Raw genomic sequence first — 17,782 nt, 5'->3', positions numbered from 1 at the left:
CTGTTTACCTGACTTTAGCAATGTTGTTTTTTTATATATATAGGTAAATATGACTCTTCTCACCTCATTTTACATGAGATGAGTCAAGTTTAGTGGTTGCATGTGGGAAGGTCACTTCAGATCCCTCTATCTTTGGTTCTATCGCACCTAGAAACATGTTATTGGTGCCGTACTAAAGATACGAATCTCATCTTTCAGATCACAGGGTTTGTGGTTCTGTGAGTTACAAAACTAGATATGTAGCACTTATAGAAATGGGTGGGAACTGGATCTTTTATCTGCAGCTCGCATTTCCAGCTATGTCTGTAGCTGCCTGTATCTCCGGCTTATGTAGCTCCTAAAGCCATAGTCTCTTTTCTTAAAGAGGACCTGTCACCCTACAACAGGTTTCCGATAACACTAGCTGTGTAACGCTGCTGGGACTGTCGGAGCACTAGGAGCTGCTTACTTTACTTTAGCTGCTTACTCCTAGTTCCGTTTTTAAGGGTGACAGGTCCTCTTTAATATGACACCAGCAGCGTGTTTCTAGGTGCTATAACACCAAAAATAGGGACTTGTGAAATGACTGCTGCCCCCACTGCAAACCACTTGACTCATCTGTGAAAATAAGTTGAGACGAGTCATATTTATGTTACTCTCTCCGTACCCAACAAGTGAGCGATGTAAGGAATGTTTCACCGTGTTGTAAGTAGATGCTAATCAGTGTAGGAGCGTTCACTAAAAGGGATGGTTAAGGTAAAAGAAAGGCGAAGGTGAGAAAAACCAAAAGGGAAGGTGAAAGTTGCGGATGAGAAGGGGTTAAGGGCAATTTGTGAAAATTGGGGGGGGGGGGGGAAACTTATAAGATCCCGAAACTTGTTCCTCTTATAATGTCCGATATGAGCGTTTTCATCAAAGACGGCGAGTAATGGGCGACCAGTTTTGGTTTTCGGATGGGAGCGCTTCTCCTTCCCTCGGTGTGTTTGTGTCTGGGAAGTCTCTTCTCTATTTGCTGAGGGATCTTGTTCTCATCCATAATGGAGGCTGAGTGGGGAGAGGCGCGTGCCGTTATTTCCCAGTTGGGTTTATTAGTGGATTGAGGATGATCGTAGACGCCAAATCCCTTAATTCATCTTTATTGCACTAGATGAAGGAAATACAAAGATGCGGGAGGAGGATAGGGCCCCCGCTACAGTAATATTCCGGAATAGTCAATGGATTCTATTACTGGCGGTGTCATGTTACATAGAACGGAGCGGTAAAACCACAAGAGAAGGGGTGGGTAACAGGACATCACAGAACCTTACACATTCTTTTTAGGAAGTCTCGTTGTTGGCCCCCAATTCAATTCGCTTTCTGTGGGCGGCCCCTGGTCGCTCTTTCCCTGTGGGGACGGCCCCTGGTCGCTCTTGCCCTGTGGGGACGGCCCCTGGTCGCTCTTGCCCTGTGGGGACGGCCCCTGGTCGCTCTTGCCCTGTGGGGACGGCCCCTGGTCGCTCTTGCCCTGTGGGGACGGCCCCTGGTCGCTCTTGCCCTGTGGGGACGGCCCCTGGTCGCTCTTGCCCTGTGGGGACGGCCCCTGGTCGCTCTTGCCCTGTGGGGACGGCCCCTGGTCGCTCTTGCCCTGTGGGGACGGCCCCTGGTCGCTCTTGCCCTGTGGGGACGGCCCCTGGTCGCTCTTGCCCTGTGGGGACGGCCCCTGGTCGCTCTTGCCCTGTGGGGACGGCCCCTGGTCGCTCTTGCCCTGTGGGGGCGGCCCCTGGTCGCTCTTGCCCTGTGGGGGCGGCCCCTGGTCGCTCTTGCCCTGTGGGGGCGGCCCCTGGTCGCTCTTGCCCTGTGGGGGCGGCCCCTGGTCGCTCTTGCCCTGTGGGGGCGGCCCCTGGTCGCTCTTGCCCTGTGGGGGCGGCCCCTGGTCGCTCTTGCCCTGTGGGGGCGGCCCCTGGTCGCTCTTGCCCTGTGGGGGCGGCCCCTGGTCGCTCTTGCCCTGTGGGGGCGGCCCCTGGTCGCGCTTGCCCTGTGGGGGCGGCCCCTGGTCGCGCTTGCCCTGTGGGGGCGGCCCCTGGTCGCTCTTGCCCTGTGGGGGCGGCCCCTGGTCGCGCTTGCCCTGTGGGGGCGGCCCCTGGTCGCGCTTGCCCTGTGGGGGCGGCCCCTGGTCGCGCTTGCCCTGTGGGGGCGGCCCCTGGTCGCGCTTGCCCTGTGGGGGCGGCCCCTGGTCGCGCTTGCCCTGTGGGGGCGGCCCCTGGTCGCGCTTGCCCTGTGGGGGCGGCCCCTGGTCGCGCTTGCCCTGTGGGGGCGGCCCCTGGTCGCGCTTGCCCTGTGGGCTGTGTGTTACTCCCCCCCCCCCCCACAATGTCCTGCATAGAAACTTAGATGTAATTTAAATGATTGTACAAATGACATAAATTTTTATTTGGATTTTTTTGACAGATCGGCAATTACAAGCGAGCAGTCAAGAGGATAGACGACGGGCACAGACTCTGCAATGACTTAATGAACTGCATCCACGAGCGAGCGAAAATCGAGAAGGCCTACGCACAGCAGCTGACCGAATGGGCAAAGAGGTGGAAGCAGCTCGTGGAGAAAGGTAACGGAGCGACCGGGAAACGGGGAAGTTATTCTGATATGCGAGACCTGGGAAGAGCAGGATGTCTTCTCCTTGTGTCAAGGGGGGAAGGCAGAGGGTAGGGAATCCCAAAGGGAAGGGAAGGCCACGGAGGTCGAGAAGGAGTCAAGGGGCAAGCAGGGAGGAGGAGGAAAGGAGGCAAAGGCGAGGAGGGGGAAGAAGGAAAGGAGGGAGGAGGAGGAAAGGAGGCAAGGAGGGAGGAGGAGGAAAGGAGGCAAGGGCGAGGAGGGGGAAGAAGGAAAGGAGGCAAGGAGTGGGGAGGAGGCAAGGGGCAAGGAGTGGGGAGTAGGAAAGGAGGCAAGGAGGGAGGAGGAGGAAAGAAGGGAAGGAGGTGATGAGGAAAGAAGGGAAGGGCGAGGAGGGGGGAGGAGGAAAAAAGGCAAGGGCGAGGAGGGGGAAGAAGGAAAGGAGGCAAGTGGTGAGGAGGGGGGAAGAAGGAAAGGAGGGAAGGGCGAAGAGGGGGAGAAGAGCGAATAGGAATGCAAGGTAATGACTGGGAAAGGGCATGACGAATAAATGCACAGAAAAGAGTAGGGGGGAGGAAAAGTGTGGCAAGAAGGATTGTGTACTGTGTATTGTCGCTGACCTCTCGCCCATAGGCAGCCACAAAGCAGCATTGTCCCAAAATTCAGTGAACAAACAATATAGATGTAAATTAGGCAGCCGGATGTCCATACATTGCTTCCTATATCCTCTCCATGTTACAGCTACAGTCCTCATTATATCCCCTCCGCAGCTGGATGCATCATTCTCTAATTTAAGGAGATGATGTTCGCAGATGTGATCAGGTTTTGTGCAGAAGTTGCCTTCATAGTTTTGCATTTCCAAAAATATAACCTGTCTGTAACAGCTGACAGAACTGTGAGTGCAGCTCTGGAATGTGATGTGGTGCACGTGGTAAATTCAACACCCAATTCCATCGTTTGGATTAATACTCTGTTATTACAGCCAGTGTTATTATCTTGAGCAGCATTCACTATGCTCCAGAGCTGAAATCCCCCCAGAGCTGAAATCCCCCATGGTTCCTCAGTCCAAAACACTTGGCTTCTTCTTCTTCTTCTTGCAGGGCCTCAGTACGGCACTGTGGAGAAGGCCTGGCACGCCCTGATGACCGAAGCCGAGAGAGTGAGTGAACTCCATCTAGAGGTGAAGAACGCGCTGATGAACGACGACTTTGAGAAAGTGAAGAACTGGCAGAAGGAAGCCTACCACAAACAGATGATGGGGGGCTTCAAGGAGACCAAAGAAGCTGAAGATGGCTTCAGGAAAGCACAGAAGCCGTGGGCCAAGAAACTGAAAGAGGTGAGCTAATGCTATGTTCAAAGCAGTGTGAAGTGCACTGGGGGCGTGTCCTCACACTCCTGTGCTCTCTGGATTGAGTTGCTCCATAGCCCCCTCTCATCTTCTTCGAGTGCTTGCTGCTACACTGAGGAGAGAGGAGGAGCTGTAGAGCAGCTCGGTGCAAAGGGGTAAGAGCACAGCAGAGGACCCCACAAGAACCTACAAGTGCACAGGGGTGTGTCCTAACACTGCTGCTCTCTGCATGGATTTGTTCGGTAGGTTCCCTCATTATCTTTGAGTGACTGCTGCTACACTGAACAGAGGGGAGGAGCTGTAGAGCAGCTCATTGCAGAGAGATGAGAGCACAGCAGTGTGAGGACACACCCCTAGTGCATTTGAATCTACAAGGGCACTGGGGATGAGCCCTCATGCTCCTGCGCTCTGTGCTCTCTGCATTTAGTTGCTCTATTGCCATTCTCATCATCTTTGCACTGGACAGAGGGAAGGAGCTATAGAGAAGCTCATTGCAGAGAGCACAGCAGTGTGAGGACACACCCTCAGTGCATTTGACAAATCTACAAGGGTGTTGGGGGTCACGCTTCTGTGCTCTCTGCATTTAGTTGCTCCATAGCAATTCTCCCCATCATAACTGCTGCTGCACCGAGCAGAGGGGAGGAGCTGTGGAATAGCTCGGTGCAGAAAGAAAGGGCACAGCAGTGTGAGGACACGCCCACAGTTCATTTGAAGAAGTGCAGGGGGCATTTCCTCACACTGCTGCTCTCTGAGCAGCACAATGCTGACAGATAAGAGCACAGCAGTGTGAGGAAAAGCTACAATCCTGCAATAGGTGTAATATCCTGCACCTCTGTGGCTGGGTGGAGGTAAGCAGTAAATAATTGCACTCTTGTGTGTATCCTGTGCAGGTGGAGGGATCTAAGAAGGCGTACCACGCCGCGTGCAAGGAGGAGAAACTTGCCATCTCCAGAGAGACCAACAGCAAGGCCGATCCCGCTCTCAACCCCGAGCAACTTAAGAAACTCCAAGACAAGGTGGAGAAGAGCAAGGTGGACTCTCAGAAGGTACCGGATACACCGGCTAAACTCTCCTTCTTCTTTGTTTGCTCGGGAAGTCATCCAGGTGTATCCCTGCTCCGGGGTGGTGTAACGCCCTGATGAGCAAATACACTCAGCAATCTCCCATGACCACCGTGTGTCAGAGACGGGAGCTCGTAGGGCTCAGTTCACATCTGCATCACAGATGAGTCTATGTAATACATTGATTTTCCTGCAGAGCATCTCACCTTTTTGGTAAGAGCAAGGCCCGATAGTCGTCAGGACGGTGACCTTGTCGTGTTTTGCGGTATTAGAATCCTGATCTACATCTCTGCAAACTGTTAGAAGCCCCTGAATAATTCATGGGGCCCCCGGTGAATAATGGATGTGACACCGGAGTAGGGGGCACCCCTTCTCACCATGACGTGTGTGTTTATACATGTATCTGCAAGACTTCTGGAGTTGACTTTTTTTTTTTGGATGGGGGTTATTTTTTAAAATTTTAATAATATATTGACTTTTTAAAATTATTTTTCCAAAAAGTGTTAAAAAAAAAAAAAAGAGTCAAAATATAATATTTATTACAAAAAACAAAACAAAAAGAATGCTTTTGCTAGTCAGGAATTATGTGAGCTCATTGGGGATTCTGGTTCTTCATACTGAGATCCAGTACCGATGCACATAATCTGTAAGGGATTTTATCTGGGGTGTAATCTGCAGGTTGCATGCAGTGGTCACATTGTAATTGGACCATCCAAAAGTGGACTTTGTTTATTTGCTGGAAGATGAGGTTTTTTTGGATGATTATTGGATGGATTTAAAGGGGTATTCTCGCCTTGGCATTCACATTCAGTTTGATTAATCTGCCATATATAAACATTTCTTCAATTAGATGTTATTAAAAAAAATGTTCCTGTGTGAAGATAATTTCTCATAAATGTAGTAATTTTGTCCCTTAGAAACGAGATGGCTTCCTCGGATACGGCCACGTCTGCTTGAGGGATTGCACAAAGAAACAAATTGTTTTTGTATATAAAATGTCCGGGATTTACTACATGACCCACAGCCGTCCTGTGGTAATGATTGCTGAATCCAGGAGGTCAGACAAGACTCAATAGCGCAAGTCTGGCCGCCGCTGCCAGAGTGTGACGTGGTCGTATCCGAGGAAGCCATCTCGTTTCTAAGGGACAGAATGACTACATTTATGAGAAATTATCTTCACACAGGAACATTTTTTTTAATAACATCCAATTGAAGAAATGTTTATAAATGGAAGATCAGTGAAACTGAATGTGAATGCCCAGGCGAGAATACCCCTTTAAGGGAAGAGAGAGGATCATACACTGCGAATGATGAAATGCTGACTAGCAGCAGCCACCACTAGGGGGAGCTGACTGTATACATGAGGACATGACATGGCTGTAGGTGGTGGAAGGTGAAACGTTGTATATGACTGACCACCTCCTGTCTCCTTTTATATCATAGACCAAAGAGAAATATGAGAAGACTCTGAAGGACCTGGATGGCGCCACCCCACAGTATATGGAGAACATGGAGCAGGTGTTCGAGCAGTGCCAGCAGTTTGAGGATAAGAGACTGCGCTTCTTCAAGGATCTACTTCTCGATGTGGAGAAACATCTGGATTTGTCCAATTCTGATGGGTGAGAGAGAATGCATCCAGATTACCGGGGGGATGGGAGGAGGGATAAAGAGAGGGAGATAAATGGTCAGAGGGGAGGGATAAGAGGGAGGAGAGGGAGGGATAATAGGAGTGGGAGGGAGGTGTAAGAGGAGGGCAATGGATGGATAGAGGGGAGGGATAAGAGGAGAGGGAGGGATAATAGGAGTGGGAGGGAGGTGTAAGAGGAGGGCAATGGATGGATAGAGGGGAGGGATAAGAGGAGAGGGAGGGATAATAGGAGGGGCAGGGAGGTGTAAGAGGAGGGCGATGGATGGATAGAGGGGAGGGATAAGAGGAGAGGGAGGGATAATAGGAGGGGGAGGGAGGTGTAAGAGGAGGGCGATGGATGGATAGAGGGGAGGGATAAGAGGAGAGGGAGGGATAATAGGAGGGGCAGGGAGGTGTAAGAGGAGGGCGATGGATGGATAGAGGGGAGGGATAATAGGAGGGGGAGGGAGGTGTAAGAGGAGGGCGATGGATGGATAGAGGGGAGGGATAAGAGGAGAGGGAGGGATAATAGGAGGGGCAGGGAGGTGTAAGAGGAGGGCGATGGATGGATAGAGGGGAGGGATAATAGGAGGGGGAGGGAGGTGTAAGAGGAGGGCGATGGACGGAGGAGAGGGAGGGATAATAGGAGGGGGATGGATGGACAGAGCAAGGGAGGGAGGTGTAAGAGGAGGGCGATGGATGGATAGAGGGATGGGATAAGAGGAGGTGGATGGACGGAATGGAGGGAGCAATAGTAGGAAGGGAGGGTTAAGAGGAGGGTATGGATTGACGGAGGGATAAGAGAGGAGGGTGATGGATAGAAGGAAGGAGAGGAGGGAGGGATAAGAGTTGGGGATGGATGGACAGAGAAGACTGAAGGATAAAGAGGGAGGGATGAGGGGAAGGATAGAGGAAAGGGAAGAGATGCGATTGAAAAGGGTAGGTGGGGATGGGGACATGGGGTTTTGGGGAGGGGGACACTGAGGGACACGGGGATTTGGGGAGGGGGACACTGAGGGACACGGGGATTTGGGGAGGGGGACACGGGGAATTATGTGTTGGAGAATGGGTTGATAGACAAAGAAGAGTGGCTGATTTGATCAACCGATAAACAGGAAAGCGATGAATGGAAGGAGGGATGAGTATACGAGTTGGAGATGTATAGATGGAGGGATATAGATCAGTGGATGGAGGGATAAGCAGGATAAGGCTGGATGGATATGAGCAGAAGAGGTCTGCGTGTCTGTATACATATATATCATTTTGTCTATATACTCAGTCCTGTGTCTGTGATGGGAACGTTCCCCTCCTCTGCTCCCCCTCCCCCCTCTCCTCCCAATTCCAATAGTCTTCAGTAACCCCATCACCTTATTGACTGCTGCTGATTTATCTCCCCAGAGAAGTCTCCTGGGAGGGGGAGGTGTAAGACCCTAACCTGCTTTTGTATAAATGCCCCTCTGAGATTTATCCCTTGTCTCCCCCCTCAGTTATTCCGGTATATACCGGGACCTGGAATACGCCATAAAGTCGGCCGACGTCCTGGAGGACCTGAAGTGGTTCAAGAACAATCACGGGCCGGGCATGTCCATGAACTGGCCTCAGTTTGAGGTGAGAGGCTGGGGCACGGGCATTGGGTGGGGGGGGGCTGTATTATTAGGGCACCTCTAGCGCGTTCCTGGGGGTCTATTGTAAAATGCTGAAACCTGCACAATCCGCACCGTGATCCTCAGCAATGCGGAGAATTCAAGGACACGGCGGCGCCCTCCCCCTCCGGGACCGCCGCTCTATACACTGTCTATACGTGATATTGCTCCCTGCAGATGGATTACGCAGGAGGAGGGGGGCGGGGTTTAATCGTAGCGCTGGTAGATTTCCACATATCGCTTTATACACGCTGCAAAGATATGATATCCTTACAATGTCACTAATTCTCCTCCCGTCTCTCTTCCCGGCTGACATAAGGATGAAGTAAGTAACGAGTTCACATTACATACGTGTTATCTGCTGTGTGCAGGGACCGGGCAGCCCAACCAGTCATCTGTGTTATCTGTTTTATTGGGTGGGGACGCGGCCCCGGGGGGTGTAGATTGTGTTATAATCTAAATATAAGGAGCCCCTCCTAGTATAGCTATACATCTCTGATCCCTTACATGGCTGTCTCCTGTAAGTCACATGATGGAGAAGGCCTGGTATGGGGTAGGTACATGTTGGCGTGTCCAACTAGTCATTGGTGGATGTGGGATGGGAACGGCACTTGTTGACCCCAATAGGTAACGATGGGGGGGGTTGACCTGGGGATGGGTGTTGCACCCCTAATGAATATAGTTGAAATGAAAGGACACCCATAGATCTTGGCGACAAGTCTCTCGGGTTGGGAATGGTGCACACGGATCCGATGACAGTGATGGTGGAAAGGTGGAGGGGTTGTGTGTGGACCCTGGGGGTGTGTGTTGACCCCTGGTGTTTAGTTGGGAGTGTATGTGGCATGTGTTGACCCCACTGGGTAGCACTGGGGGGGGGTTGGCGATCGACAACCCTTAAGGGTGGAATGAATGTCCAATGACAATGGGTGTTGACCATCGGAGGCCTTGGAGAGGAGACATGTTAGGATGGGGGGATGTTTTGACCCCCCCGTGGGAAAGGGAGTGTGTTAGGATGAGAATGAAGCTGGCGAGTGTCCACCTCACTTGGGTATCAATGGTGGAGTTGACCTTTGGATGCCCCCCCGAGACATAGGGATGACACGTCTCCATGGATGGTGCCTATTTGCTTGGGGATGGCTTGCGACTACCCCTAATGGTGGCAATGATGGTCCAAGACCAATAGGTAACGATGTTGGGGGGGGGGGGGGTTGTTGACCTGGGGATGGGTGTTGCACCCCTAATGAATATAGTTGATATGAAAGGACACCCATGGATGTTGGTGACAAATCTCTGGGGTTGGGAATGGTGCACACGGATCCGATGACTGTGATGGTGTGTGTTGTACTGTCAGAGGGGGACAGGTCGTGTGTTGACCCCTGGGCATGATCCAATAACAAGTGCTGACTCCTAAGGGTCGGAATGATATGCAAAGACCCCGGGGGGGTGATATACATTGGCCTGAGGATGGCGCTTGTTGACCCCCAGCCTATGCTAATGGGTGATGAGTGCAGCGGTCAATCTATGTATATGTTCCCCATAACAAAGCCATAGAAAAACTTTAAAACGGCGCCACCCAGATCGATAGGTTGTGTTCGGTATTGCAGCACAGCCCCATTTATCTAGTGCCTGAGCGATCAGATTTTTTTTGTCACTGAATGTGAAATACAGAGGGGATTATTTTATATTTTGGTGTTTGCACCCATATAGTGGCGTGACTTTTGCAGTGGCGCCCCACGGTGGTCAGCAGTTGTAATAGCGGATACTATGTTCTCTATAAATGTACATTAAGATGTGTAGGACGCGAGTCCTGCGGTTAATGGTGCGTGTAATGCGACCGGGAAGCTCGGAGGCTTAATTCGCGCTGATATTTTGTGTTGTCATGGCAACCTGTTGGCGGGTTATCCTCGCGCTCCAGTTACATCTTGTGGCGCTCATCACGACCCAGCATCCATTATTTTCACGGCATCCACCACCCCCCCCTTCCTGCATGATGCACGACCCCCCCCCCCTTCCATATCATTCGCTTTCTCTCCAGCCACACAAAAATGGGCCTATTGCCTCCGACTGCTGACATTCTTGATGTGCTACTGCCCCCTATTGGGGATGGAAGGGTACTGCATTACTAAAAACACTTTGGTTAACCCCTTGTAGGAATGGTCCGCTGACTTAAACCGAACCCTGAGTCGACGAGAGAAGAAGAAGCCCGGAGAGGGGGTGACCCTAACCGGGATCAGCCAGGCGGGCGAGGGGTCTCTGCAGAATAAACACAGCAGGTGGGTGATGCCCATAACCCTATGGATTACACGCTCTGTTATTGATAATCTCTCTAGTTGTTCTGGATTAACATTGATCAGCTGCCCAAATTCCAGTATAAACATGGAAGCGATCGGCTCTGCGGAGCTGCGGCTCCCATTCACTTCTATGCATGGGCGAAAACCCACAATCGGGCGTTGGATAGGTCATCGAAAACTGTCGCCAGATTTTACCCCACTAAACGAGCAGCAGGGGATAAAAGGGTCCTTTTCTAGAATCCTCCCTTTTTGTGAAATCTCAAACATTGAGCAGAGAAGAGTCATATTTTGCCTAAGATGAATCAAGTGCAGGGAGGGTCAATGTTCTGTAGCTCCCATATATTCTTTAATGTTCTAATATGTTCTAATAAATCTAATATATTTTAGATATTCTTTAATATACCTTTACTATTCTAGTGTCATATTACATATAAGAAGCTCATCTTTCAGAAAACTTTGGCTTGTGATTCTGTGATGTACAGAATCTGAGGCACAGGCAGTTAGGTAGTTGGAAATGATGAGCTACAGATAAAAGCCTATCCGATCTAAAAGACTTGATTCTTATCTTTAATATGATACCAGAATCTTGTTTCTAGGTGCTATAGAACAGAAGATGGGGGCATCTGAAGTGACCCTCACGCTGTAGCTTGGGGAAAATATGATTCCTCCTCCTCCCAAAATCATGTGATACTCAGCAGAGAAGAGTCATTTTGTCTAAGATAAGTCGGGTTTAGAGGCTTCATCCTTTCATCCTCTCCCATCTTCGTTCCTATAGCACCTAGAAATATTATTCTGGTGGCATATTAAAGATAAGAATCTTTCAGGTCCCGATGAGGCATGTGGTTCTGTGATCTACAGAACTGGAGATACAGAAAGCTAAATGCATAGTGGGAAATGTGAGCTGCATTCCCCAGTTCCATCCCCAGCCCCCCTCCCCCCAATTATGTGGGTCACAGTAGCAACAAACCTGATGTGATGTGAACAATAAGATTCCTATCTTTAATATGACACATGAAGCGTGCTTTTAGGTACTAAAGAAATGAATATCGGGGTTTTTACAGTGACCCCGCCTCTGCGGCTTCTAAACTTGACTCGTCTCAGGCAAAATATGACTCTTCCTCTGCTCATTGTCACATGACTTTGGAGGAGAATTTTTATAGATTTGCATAAAAGGGAGAATCCTAGAAAGGGCATTTCATCCCCGACCAGAGGGGGCTGCTAGTTTTTAGTGGGGTTAAAATTTGGTGACTGGTTCTCTTGGGGAGCTGCAGTACCCTCTGCGATCATCCTCTGGTTTGCCCATTGGACATAGTTGACCTATAAGTATGTGCCCCCCTGCCCATGTGTACCCGGATGTCTGACGTGCTCTCTTCTTCCCGCATAGCCACCTTAGTGTGCAGTCAGTACAGTCCACACAGTCGAGTCCCAACCCGTTTGAGGACGAGGAGGAGGCGAACAATATCATTGAGAAGGAGGACAGTAAAACTAAAAAGTTGGTGACTCCACGTTGTCTCTTCTTGTCCGCTCTTTCTTTTGTCCCCCCCCCCTCCAGGAGCCGCGGAGATCGCAACGCATGGCGTCCACGTCTTCTCCCACTAACAGCGTTTTTCCTTCCTTCTCTTCCCTCCAGCAACCGGACACTAACCTACGACTTCTCTTTCCTGATGTCTTATTAATGTCGCTTATTAACTGGAGACCGGCATGTGGGGGGCGTTCAGGGTCTGTCTCGTACCTGGGGTTATAAAGATATTCTACCCCTGTTGTGCAACAGCGCCACCCTAGTCTACAGGCTGGGAGTGGTATTGCAGCCTGAGCTGTAATACTGCACACAATCCTTTATAGAAGGAAGCAGACATGTTTTATAGATTAGATGTAGTAGTAACCTCTTAAAGGGGTGAACTAGAAACCCCCTTGAAGGCCAAGGGAGGTGTCGCCACATCCAGGGTGGCCACAAGTGAATTGGGCCAAGGCAACACTGACTCTACCTTCATACTATGAAATATTTGTTCTATAGAAGGAAGGTGCATACGGTTCTGGTGCTGCGAGGTGTAGAATACCTTTATTCCCACTTTTGGGTCCGTGGAGACCAGACACTTTGGGTTTCTTCTTTTTGGGTTTTGTGTGTTCTGGTACTGACTTTGGTCTATGTATTGTACATGTTACAGATGATTGGGCTCTGTTCACACTGATTTGGTGCAATGAAATCTGCTTTGGTTGCGACTCCAACATCTGAATGAAGGGTCTGGTGTTGGAGACGTGAACCCACAGCAGATCTTACTGGGAATACGCCCCCTCCAGACGGAGGTCGGTCATTACAACACGCACGCATGAGCTACTCACGTAACCAACCCCTTTGTTTTCTCTGGATCACGAGCCACGCTGGCCGCACGTGGCCTCGGCCTGTCTGCTCTCTGTTCAGGTCATTCCCAGCGCTTATGGAGGGTCTTACCGTCTTCTACTTGTGTTACAGCGTCAGCAGCTACGAGAAAAGTTACCCCACGGAATGGTCTGACGACGAGTCCAATAACCCCTTCACCAGCACCGACGCCAATGGCGACAGTAACCCGTTTGACGAAGACGCTTCTGGTGGAATGGAGGTTCGGGTCAGAGCACTGTATGACTACGAGGGGCAGGAGACGGATGAGCTCAGCTTCAAAGCCGGTAAGGAAGTGACTAGAGAGGCGGGGCTATGGCGCCCCCAACCGCAGGCGGGGCTATGGCGCCCCCAACCGCAGGCGGGGCTATGGCGCCCCCAACCGCAGGCGGGGCTATGGCGCCCCCAACCGCAGGCGGGGCTATGGCGCCCCCAACCGCAGGCGGGGCTATGGCGCCCCCAACCGCAGGCGGGGCTATGGCGCCCCCAACCGCAGGCGGGGCTATGGCGCCCCCAACCGCAGGCGGGGCTATGGCGCCCCCAACCGCAGGCGGGGCTACTTTGCAAATAACTTCTACAAATCTATGGATTTTGTTTCCTTTTTGTCTCCTTGGCAACAGACTACAAACAAATCCTGCGCAGTCTGATCCTGCAGTCATATCCTCTACATATCCTTCAAGAACTTGTATTTGACAAACTAGCAGAAAGACACAAGGGATTATAACTAACGGATCTGACTGCATGGTTTGATTGTTGTCTGTTACCATGGAGACACATAGTCTTGTTAAAAAAGGGGCGAACCCTTTTTAATGGGAACCGGTTACAAGGATATAAAACTTGTGATCCCATAATGCCCTGCACAACAACAATGTAATTCTATACTTTTGGACACTGTATTCAAATGAGCAGAAAGGAGTCTCGGGGGCGGAGTCATGGCAGGTAGCGGGGGGCCATAGCCTCGCCTCCAGGTGTGGGGGGGGGGGGCATAGCATTGCTTTGGCTTATGATAAGTACCTGGACTATGGGATATCAATTAAGTCTGCAGCTGAAGCTATTGTATGACAGTGTACATGACCTATGGGACTAGTCTCCGCCCTTTTGACTCTGTTCGAATATCTCTTTATAATACAGTATTTTTTCTAATTTTTAGGAGAAGAACTGACGAAAATAGAAGACGAGGATGAACAGGGCTGGTGCAAAGGTCGTCTGGACGGGGGACAAGTGGGCCTGTACCCTGCAAACTACGTGGAGGCGGTGCAGTGACGTAGGAGCGCGCACCCTCCTCCTCCTCCCCCGCCTCTAGCGCGCACCTAGTCCTCGTAATAAAACCTGTAATCTGTTCACTGGGATGAGTTGAATGCGACATAAACCTTGTATATATTACAATGTAGGAAGATGCGGTTGACACTAGGAATGACTCTGCATACATTCGGTAGAACTGGGAATCTTGATGTTTTTTGATTTTAATTTTTTTTTTTTTTTTCGGCTTTTTTTTCAATGTCTGGACACGGTTATCCCTATCGGCAGCTGTTCAGACTTTGAAAATTGGCCCATTGCGATATTCGTGCAGAATCAGCACATAGAGAAGAAGCAGCTCCTGCTTGCGTTCTCGCTGTAATAGTGTTTTTTTTTTTTTTTTTTTTCCGCATAAAATTTTTATTATTGTTATCGGTCGCTGTTGTGGGCGGTGCCTTGCATTGATCCTGCGCAATCCATGTATGCATAATGACTTGTTGTTAGAAGTGACCTTTTCTGTAATGTGGAATATATATTTTTTTAAGCGTTGCAGTTCTGTATTATTATTATTTTTTTTTTTTTTTAATGAGATTCTTGTCTTATTTAAAACTGGGTGTCCATGGGTTTTTATTTTTTAGGTTTTTTTTTTTTTTTTAATTATTATTATTACGTCTATTCCCCAGCAGGAGGCGTCACTGCCCCTCTTTCATTATTATAAAAATGAATAAATTACTAAATAATTATAAGCTTGGGTTTATCACGTGATACAACCACGTATCTATCTCTCTCTGTGTCTCTCGCTCTCGCTCGCTCTCTCGCTCTCTCTCTCTCTCGCTCTCTCTCTCTCTCTCTCTCACTCTCTCGCGCTCTCGCTCTCTCTCTCTCTCTCACTCTCTCTCTCTCTCTCTCTCTCTCTCTCTCTCTCTCTCTCTCTCTCTCTCTCTCTCTCTCTCTCTCTCTCTCTCTCTCTCTCTCAACTCTTTTTCTGTGTATCTCTAGTATCTTTCTCTCTCGCTCTCTCCATCCCTCCCAGTCTCCTCTGTATCTGTCTGTTTCTTTGTCAGTCTCTGTCTCCATCTCTCTCTGTTTCTTTGTCAGTCTCTGTCTCCATCTCTCTCTGTTTCTTTGTCAGTCTCTGTCTCCATCTCTCTCTGTTTCTTTGTCAGTCTCTGTCGTAACCTTTTTTTTTTTTTTCTGTCTCTCTCTGTCGCTGTCTGTCTGTGTCTGTCTTTCTGTTTCTTTTTGTGTCTCTCTCTCCTAACTCTCTTTTTCTATCCATCTCTAGTGTCTGTCTCGCTGTCTGTCTCGCTGTCTGTCTCGCCTCTTTTTCTATCTCTAGCATCTCTTTCTCTCTTGCTGTCTCTCCATTGTCTCCCTTTCTCCCATCTATTCGTCCTCTCATCCATCTCTAGTATCTTCTCTCTCATCCTCTGTCCATCTTTCTCCTAACTCTCTTATATCCATCTATCTAGCTCTCGTATCTCTTTCTCGCTCTCTCTATCCCTCCCTCTTTCCTATATATCGAAAAATTTTTAAAAAATGAAACCATCCTGGCCTAAGCAGATGGACCATTGTATTTAGTAAGAGAAAATCAAGAGATAAAATCGTCTGTTACAGTAAATTGTAGCAGTAAAATCTATATTGGGGGGGAAAAATAAAAAATACCGTAATTAAAAAATATCTAAAAATAAAATTTAGATAAAAAATATTATTTTATTAAACATTTTTCTTTATTCCGTATTTTTTCATGATGGCCATTTTTTATGTGGTAATTATCGTCTATACTGCCCCCTCTATGTGTATTAATATATATTAATAAAATTATATTTATTCTTCTAATAGAATTTTATTAATATATATATATAATTTTATTTATTTTTATTTTTTTTCTCCTCGGTAGCTTTATACCCAGAACAAATTATTGCTAATCAGGGACTTTTTTTTTTTTTTTCCTGCTATTTAACTCTTCGCGTTCGCCTGTCGTCCGACAAAGCATTCCCTCTTACTGTACAGTTGATTATATGATTATAGGTGTCTATTTTTTATTATTATTATTTTTGTGTGTGTATTTTTATGTCCTCTTGCCGTGATGCAAACCTCTTCTTCTTACATTAGTTTCCCTGCCAGTCAGAGACTGAAAAAGTATTACCTGAAAAATCCCTTATTCCTAGGAGCAACCGAAATCCACGCACATATTTATTCCAAGCTTGTAATATGGTGGGAAAGGGCTGATTTCTGGGTTCACCTCGGACTCCAACCTTCCGTAGACTTGACGCAGAACCGAGCTGATCTAGTATTTTTTTTTTTTGTTTGTTTCCAGGCTACATATGTGTCAAGACTTTCTTCATGTCGTCATCTACTGTACGAGTAGCCAAACGCTGTGTTAGAGTAATGTGCGTTTGTGTCTATATGGAATAAAAAAAAAAAAAAAAAAATTATATATAAAAAAAAACCTAAATAAAAATCTACATATTTATGCCTCTATATATACATAGATATATATACCGGGAGTGAATCCTTTATAAGCGCATGTCGTCTCGTGGATTTCATGACAGACTATGCTTGAAGACTGTTATCAATTCTAGACCTTCCATCCTTTCTAGTTTTGCCGTATCATAGTCTTGAAGTATTCTGTGATTCTGAAAAAAAAACGTAAAAAAATAAATTAAATAAATGCAATTTTTTTTTAAAATTAAACTAAGGAGACAAATGAAGTGTTGTGAAAATACGTAATTTGGAAAACCAGTGATTTATTATTATTTTTATTTTTTTTCCTTTTTTTCCTCCGTTTTGTGTGGATTTTTCTCGTAGCGAAACACTGTAACCGTCTTCCACAATGTTCCTTGGAGAAAGGGTATCTGGGCGGGCGGGCGGTGGCATCCGTGGAGTTGGTTTCGCTAAAATCAAAAGTTTTTACCTCAGGAGGTGGATGCCACAAGCCCAGATAGTTGATTTTGACTAAAGGGGCCACTTTAGTCCTTGGTGGTCTTTACACCCGCAGGTCTCCGGCATCTGTATAGAGCGGGGGTGATAATAATGTATGTCGATTGGTATCGATGGAAAGCTGTGTGTTGAGGAAAGTCTTTACTGCATACTAATAGCACAAAAATAACTGTACACAGAGATGATTTGTGGATTTCGGGTAAGTTGTGCCACACCGGGAATTTTGGCTGTAATCCTATGAAAAAAAAAAAAAAAATACAAATATATTTTATTGGAATTCTCCCAGTGTTTTATGTGTGCTCATTTTTTGGAAATTAAAAAATAATTATTGTTTTATATTTACTTGCATTTTACTGGCTTTAAGCGTTATACGCACATCACACGCACATCCTGAGAAATCAAAAACGCTTAAATACAACCTAAAGTCTGTCTTGTTCGCATACGTCTATATATGGGTGGCAGGTTTGCCCCCCATGATTGATTACCTTAAAGTCTCCTGAAGAAGGATGTATGCTATGCCCGGGCCAAGTGTATCGTCGGCCGGATTAGGGGTGAGGAGCGCTCTCCATAGTAAACTGGCCGCTATATACATTTGTGTGCATAAGGCCTAAGGCTAAGGTTCCATGATGTGTTTCTGTTGGGGTTCTTGGCAAGAACCACAAAAAAAACAACGCAGTGCGCAAAATCGACT

The 17,782-nt window shown here is 48.1% G+C and overlaps 1 protein-coding gene and 1 long non-coding RNA gene across 5 annotated transcripts in view; one reads left to right on the top strand and one right to left on the bottom strand.

Moving 5' to 3' along the window:
• PACSIN2 (protein kinase C and casein kinase substrate in neurons 2) overlaps nucleotides 1-15,794 on the top strand; it is a 55,726-nt gene extending 39,932 nt beyond the window's left edge. For 3 of the 4 annotated variants that reach the window (XM_072145340.1, XM_072145344.1, XM_072145341.1), the window contains 9 exons: nucleotides 2,407-2,563; nucleotides 3,669-3,904; nucleotides 4,807-4,962; nucleotides 6,421-6,596; nucleotides 8,092-8,212; nucleotides 10,399-10,520; nucleotides 11,923-12,030; nucleotides 13,009-13,199; nucleotides 14,063-15,794. In XM_072145340.1, coding sequence (XP_072001441.1) covers nucleotides 2,407-2,563; nucleotides 3,669-3,904; nucleotides 4,807-4,962; nucleotides 6,421-6,596; nucleotides 8,092-8,212; nucleotides 10,399-10,520; nucleotides 11,923-12,030; nucleotides 13,009-13,199; nucleotides 14,063-14,175 — 1,380 coding nt within the window. In that variant the 3' untranslated portion in view covers nucleotides 14,176-15,794. The remainder of the gene's footprint in view (nucleotides 1-2,406; nucleotides 2,564-3,668; nucleotides 3,905-4,806; nucleotides 4,963-6,420; nucleotides 6,597-8,091; nucleotides 8,213-10,398; nucleotides 10,521-11,922; nucleotides 12,031-13,008; nucleotides 13,200-14,062) is intronic. The other variant, XM_072145342.1, reaches the window with a different exon arrangement.
• A 423-nt stretch (nucleotides 15,795-16,217) lies between these two features.
• Nucleotides 16,218-16,813, bottom strand: LOC140126174 (uncharacterized). The gene is made up of 2 exons (XR_011854775.1): nucleotides 16,654-16,813; nucleotides 16,218-16,553 (listed from the first exon to the last, which is right to left on the bottom strand). It is a non-coding gene; the product is annotated as an uncharacterized lncRNA (long non-coding RNA).
• Nucleotides 16,814-17,782: the final 969 nt, after the last annotated feature.

The sequence above is a fragment of the Engystomops pustulosus genome, chromosome 4, assembly GCF_040894005.1.
Source record: "Engystomops pustulosus chromosome 4, aEngPut4.maternal, whole genome shotgun sequence".
Taxonomy (NCBI): Eukaryota; Metazoa; Chordata; class Amphibia; order Anura; family Leptodactylidae; genus Engystomops; species Engystomops pustulosus.
The sequence above is the reverse complement of the archived record's forward strand: the minus strand, read 5'-3'. Positions and strand labels throughout refer to the sequence as shown.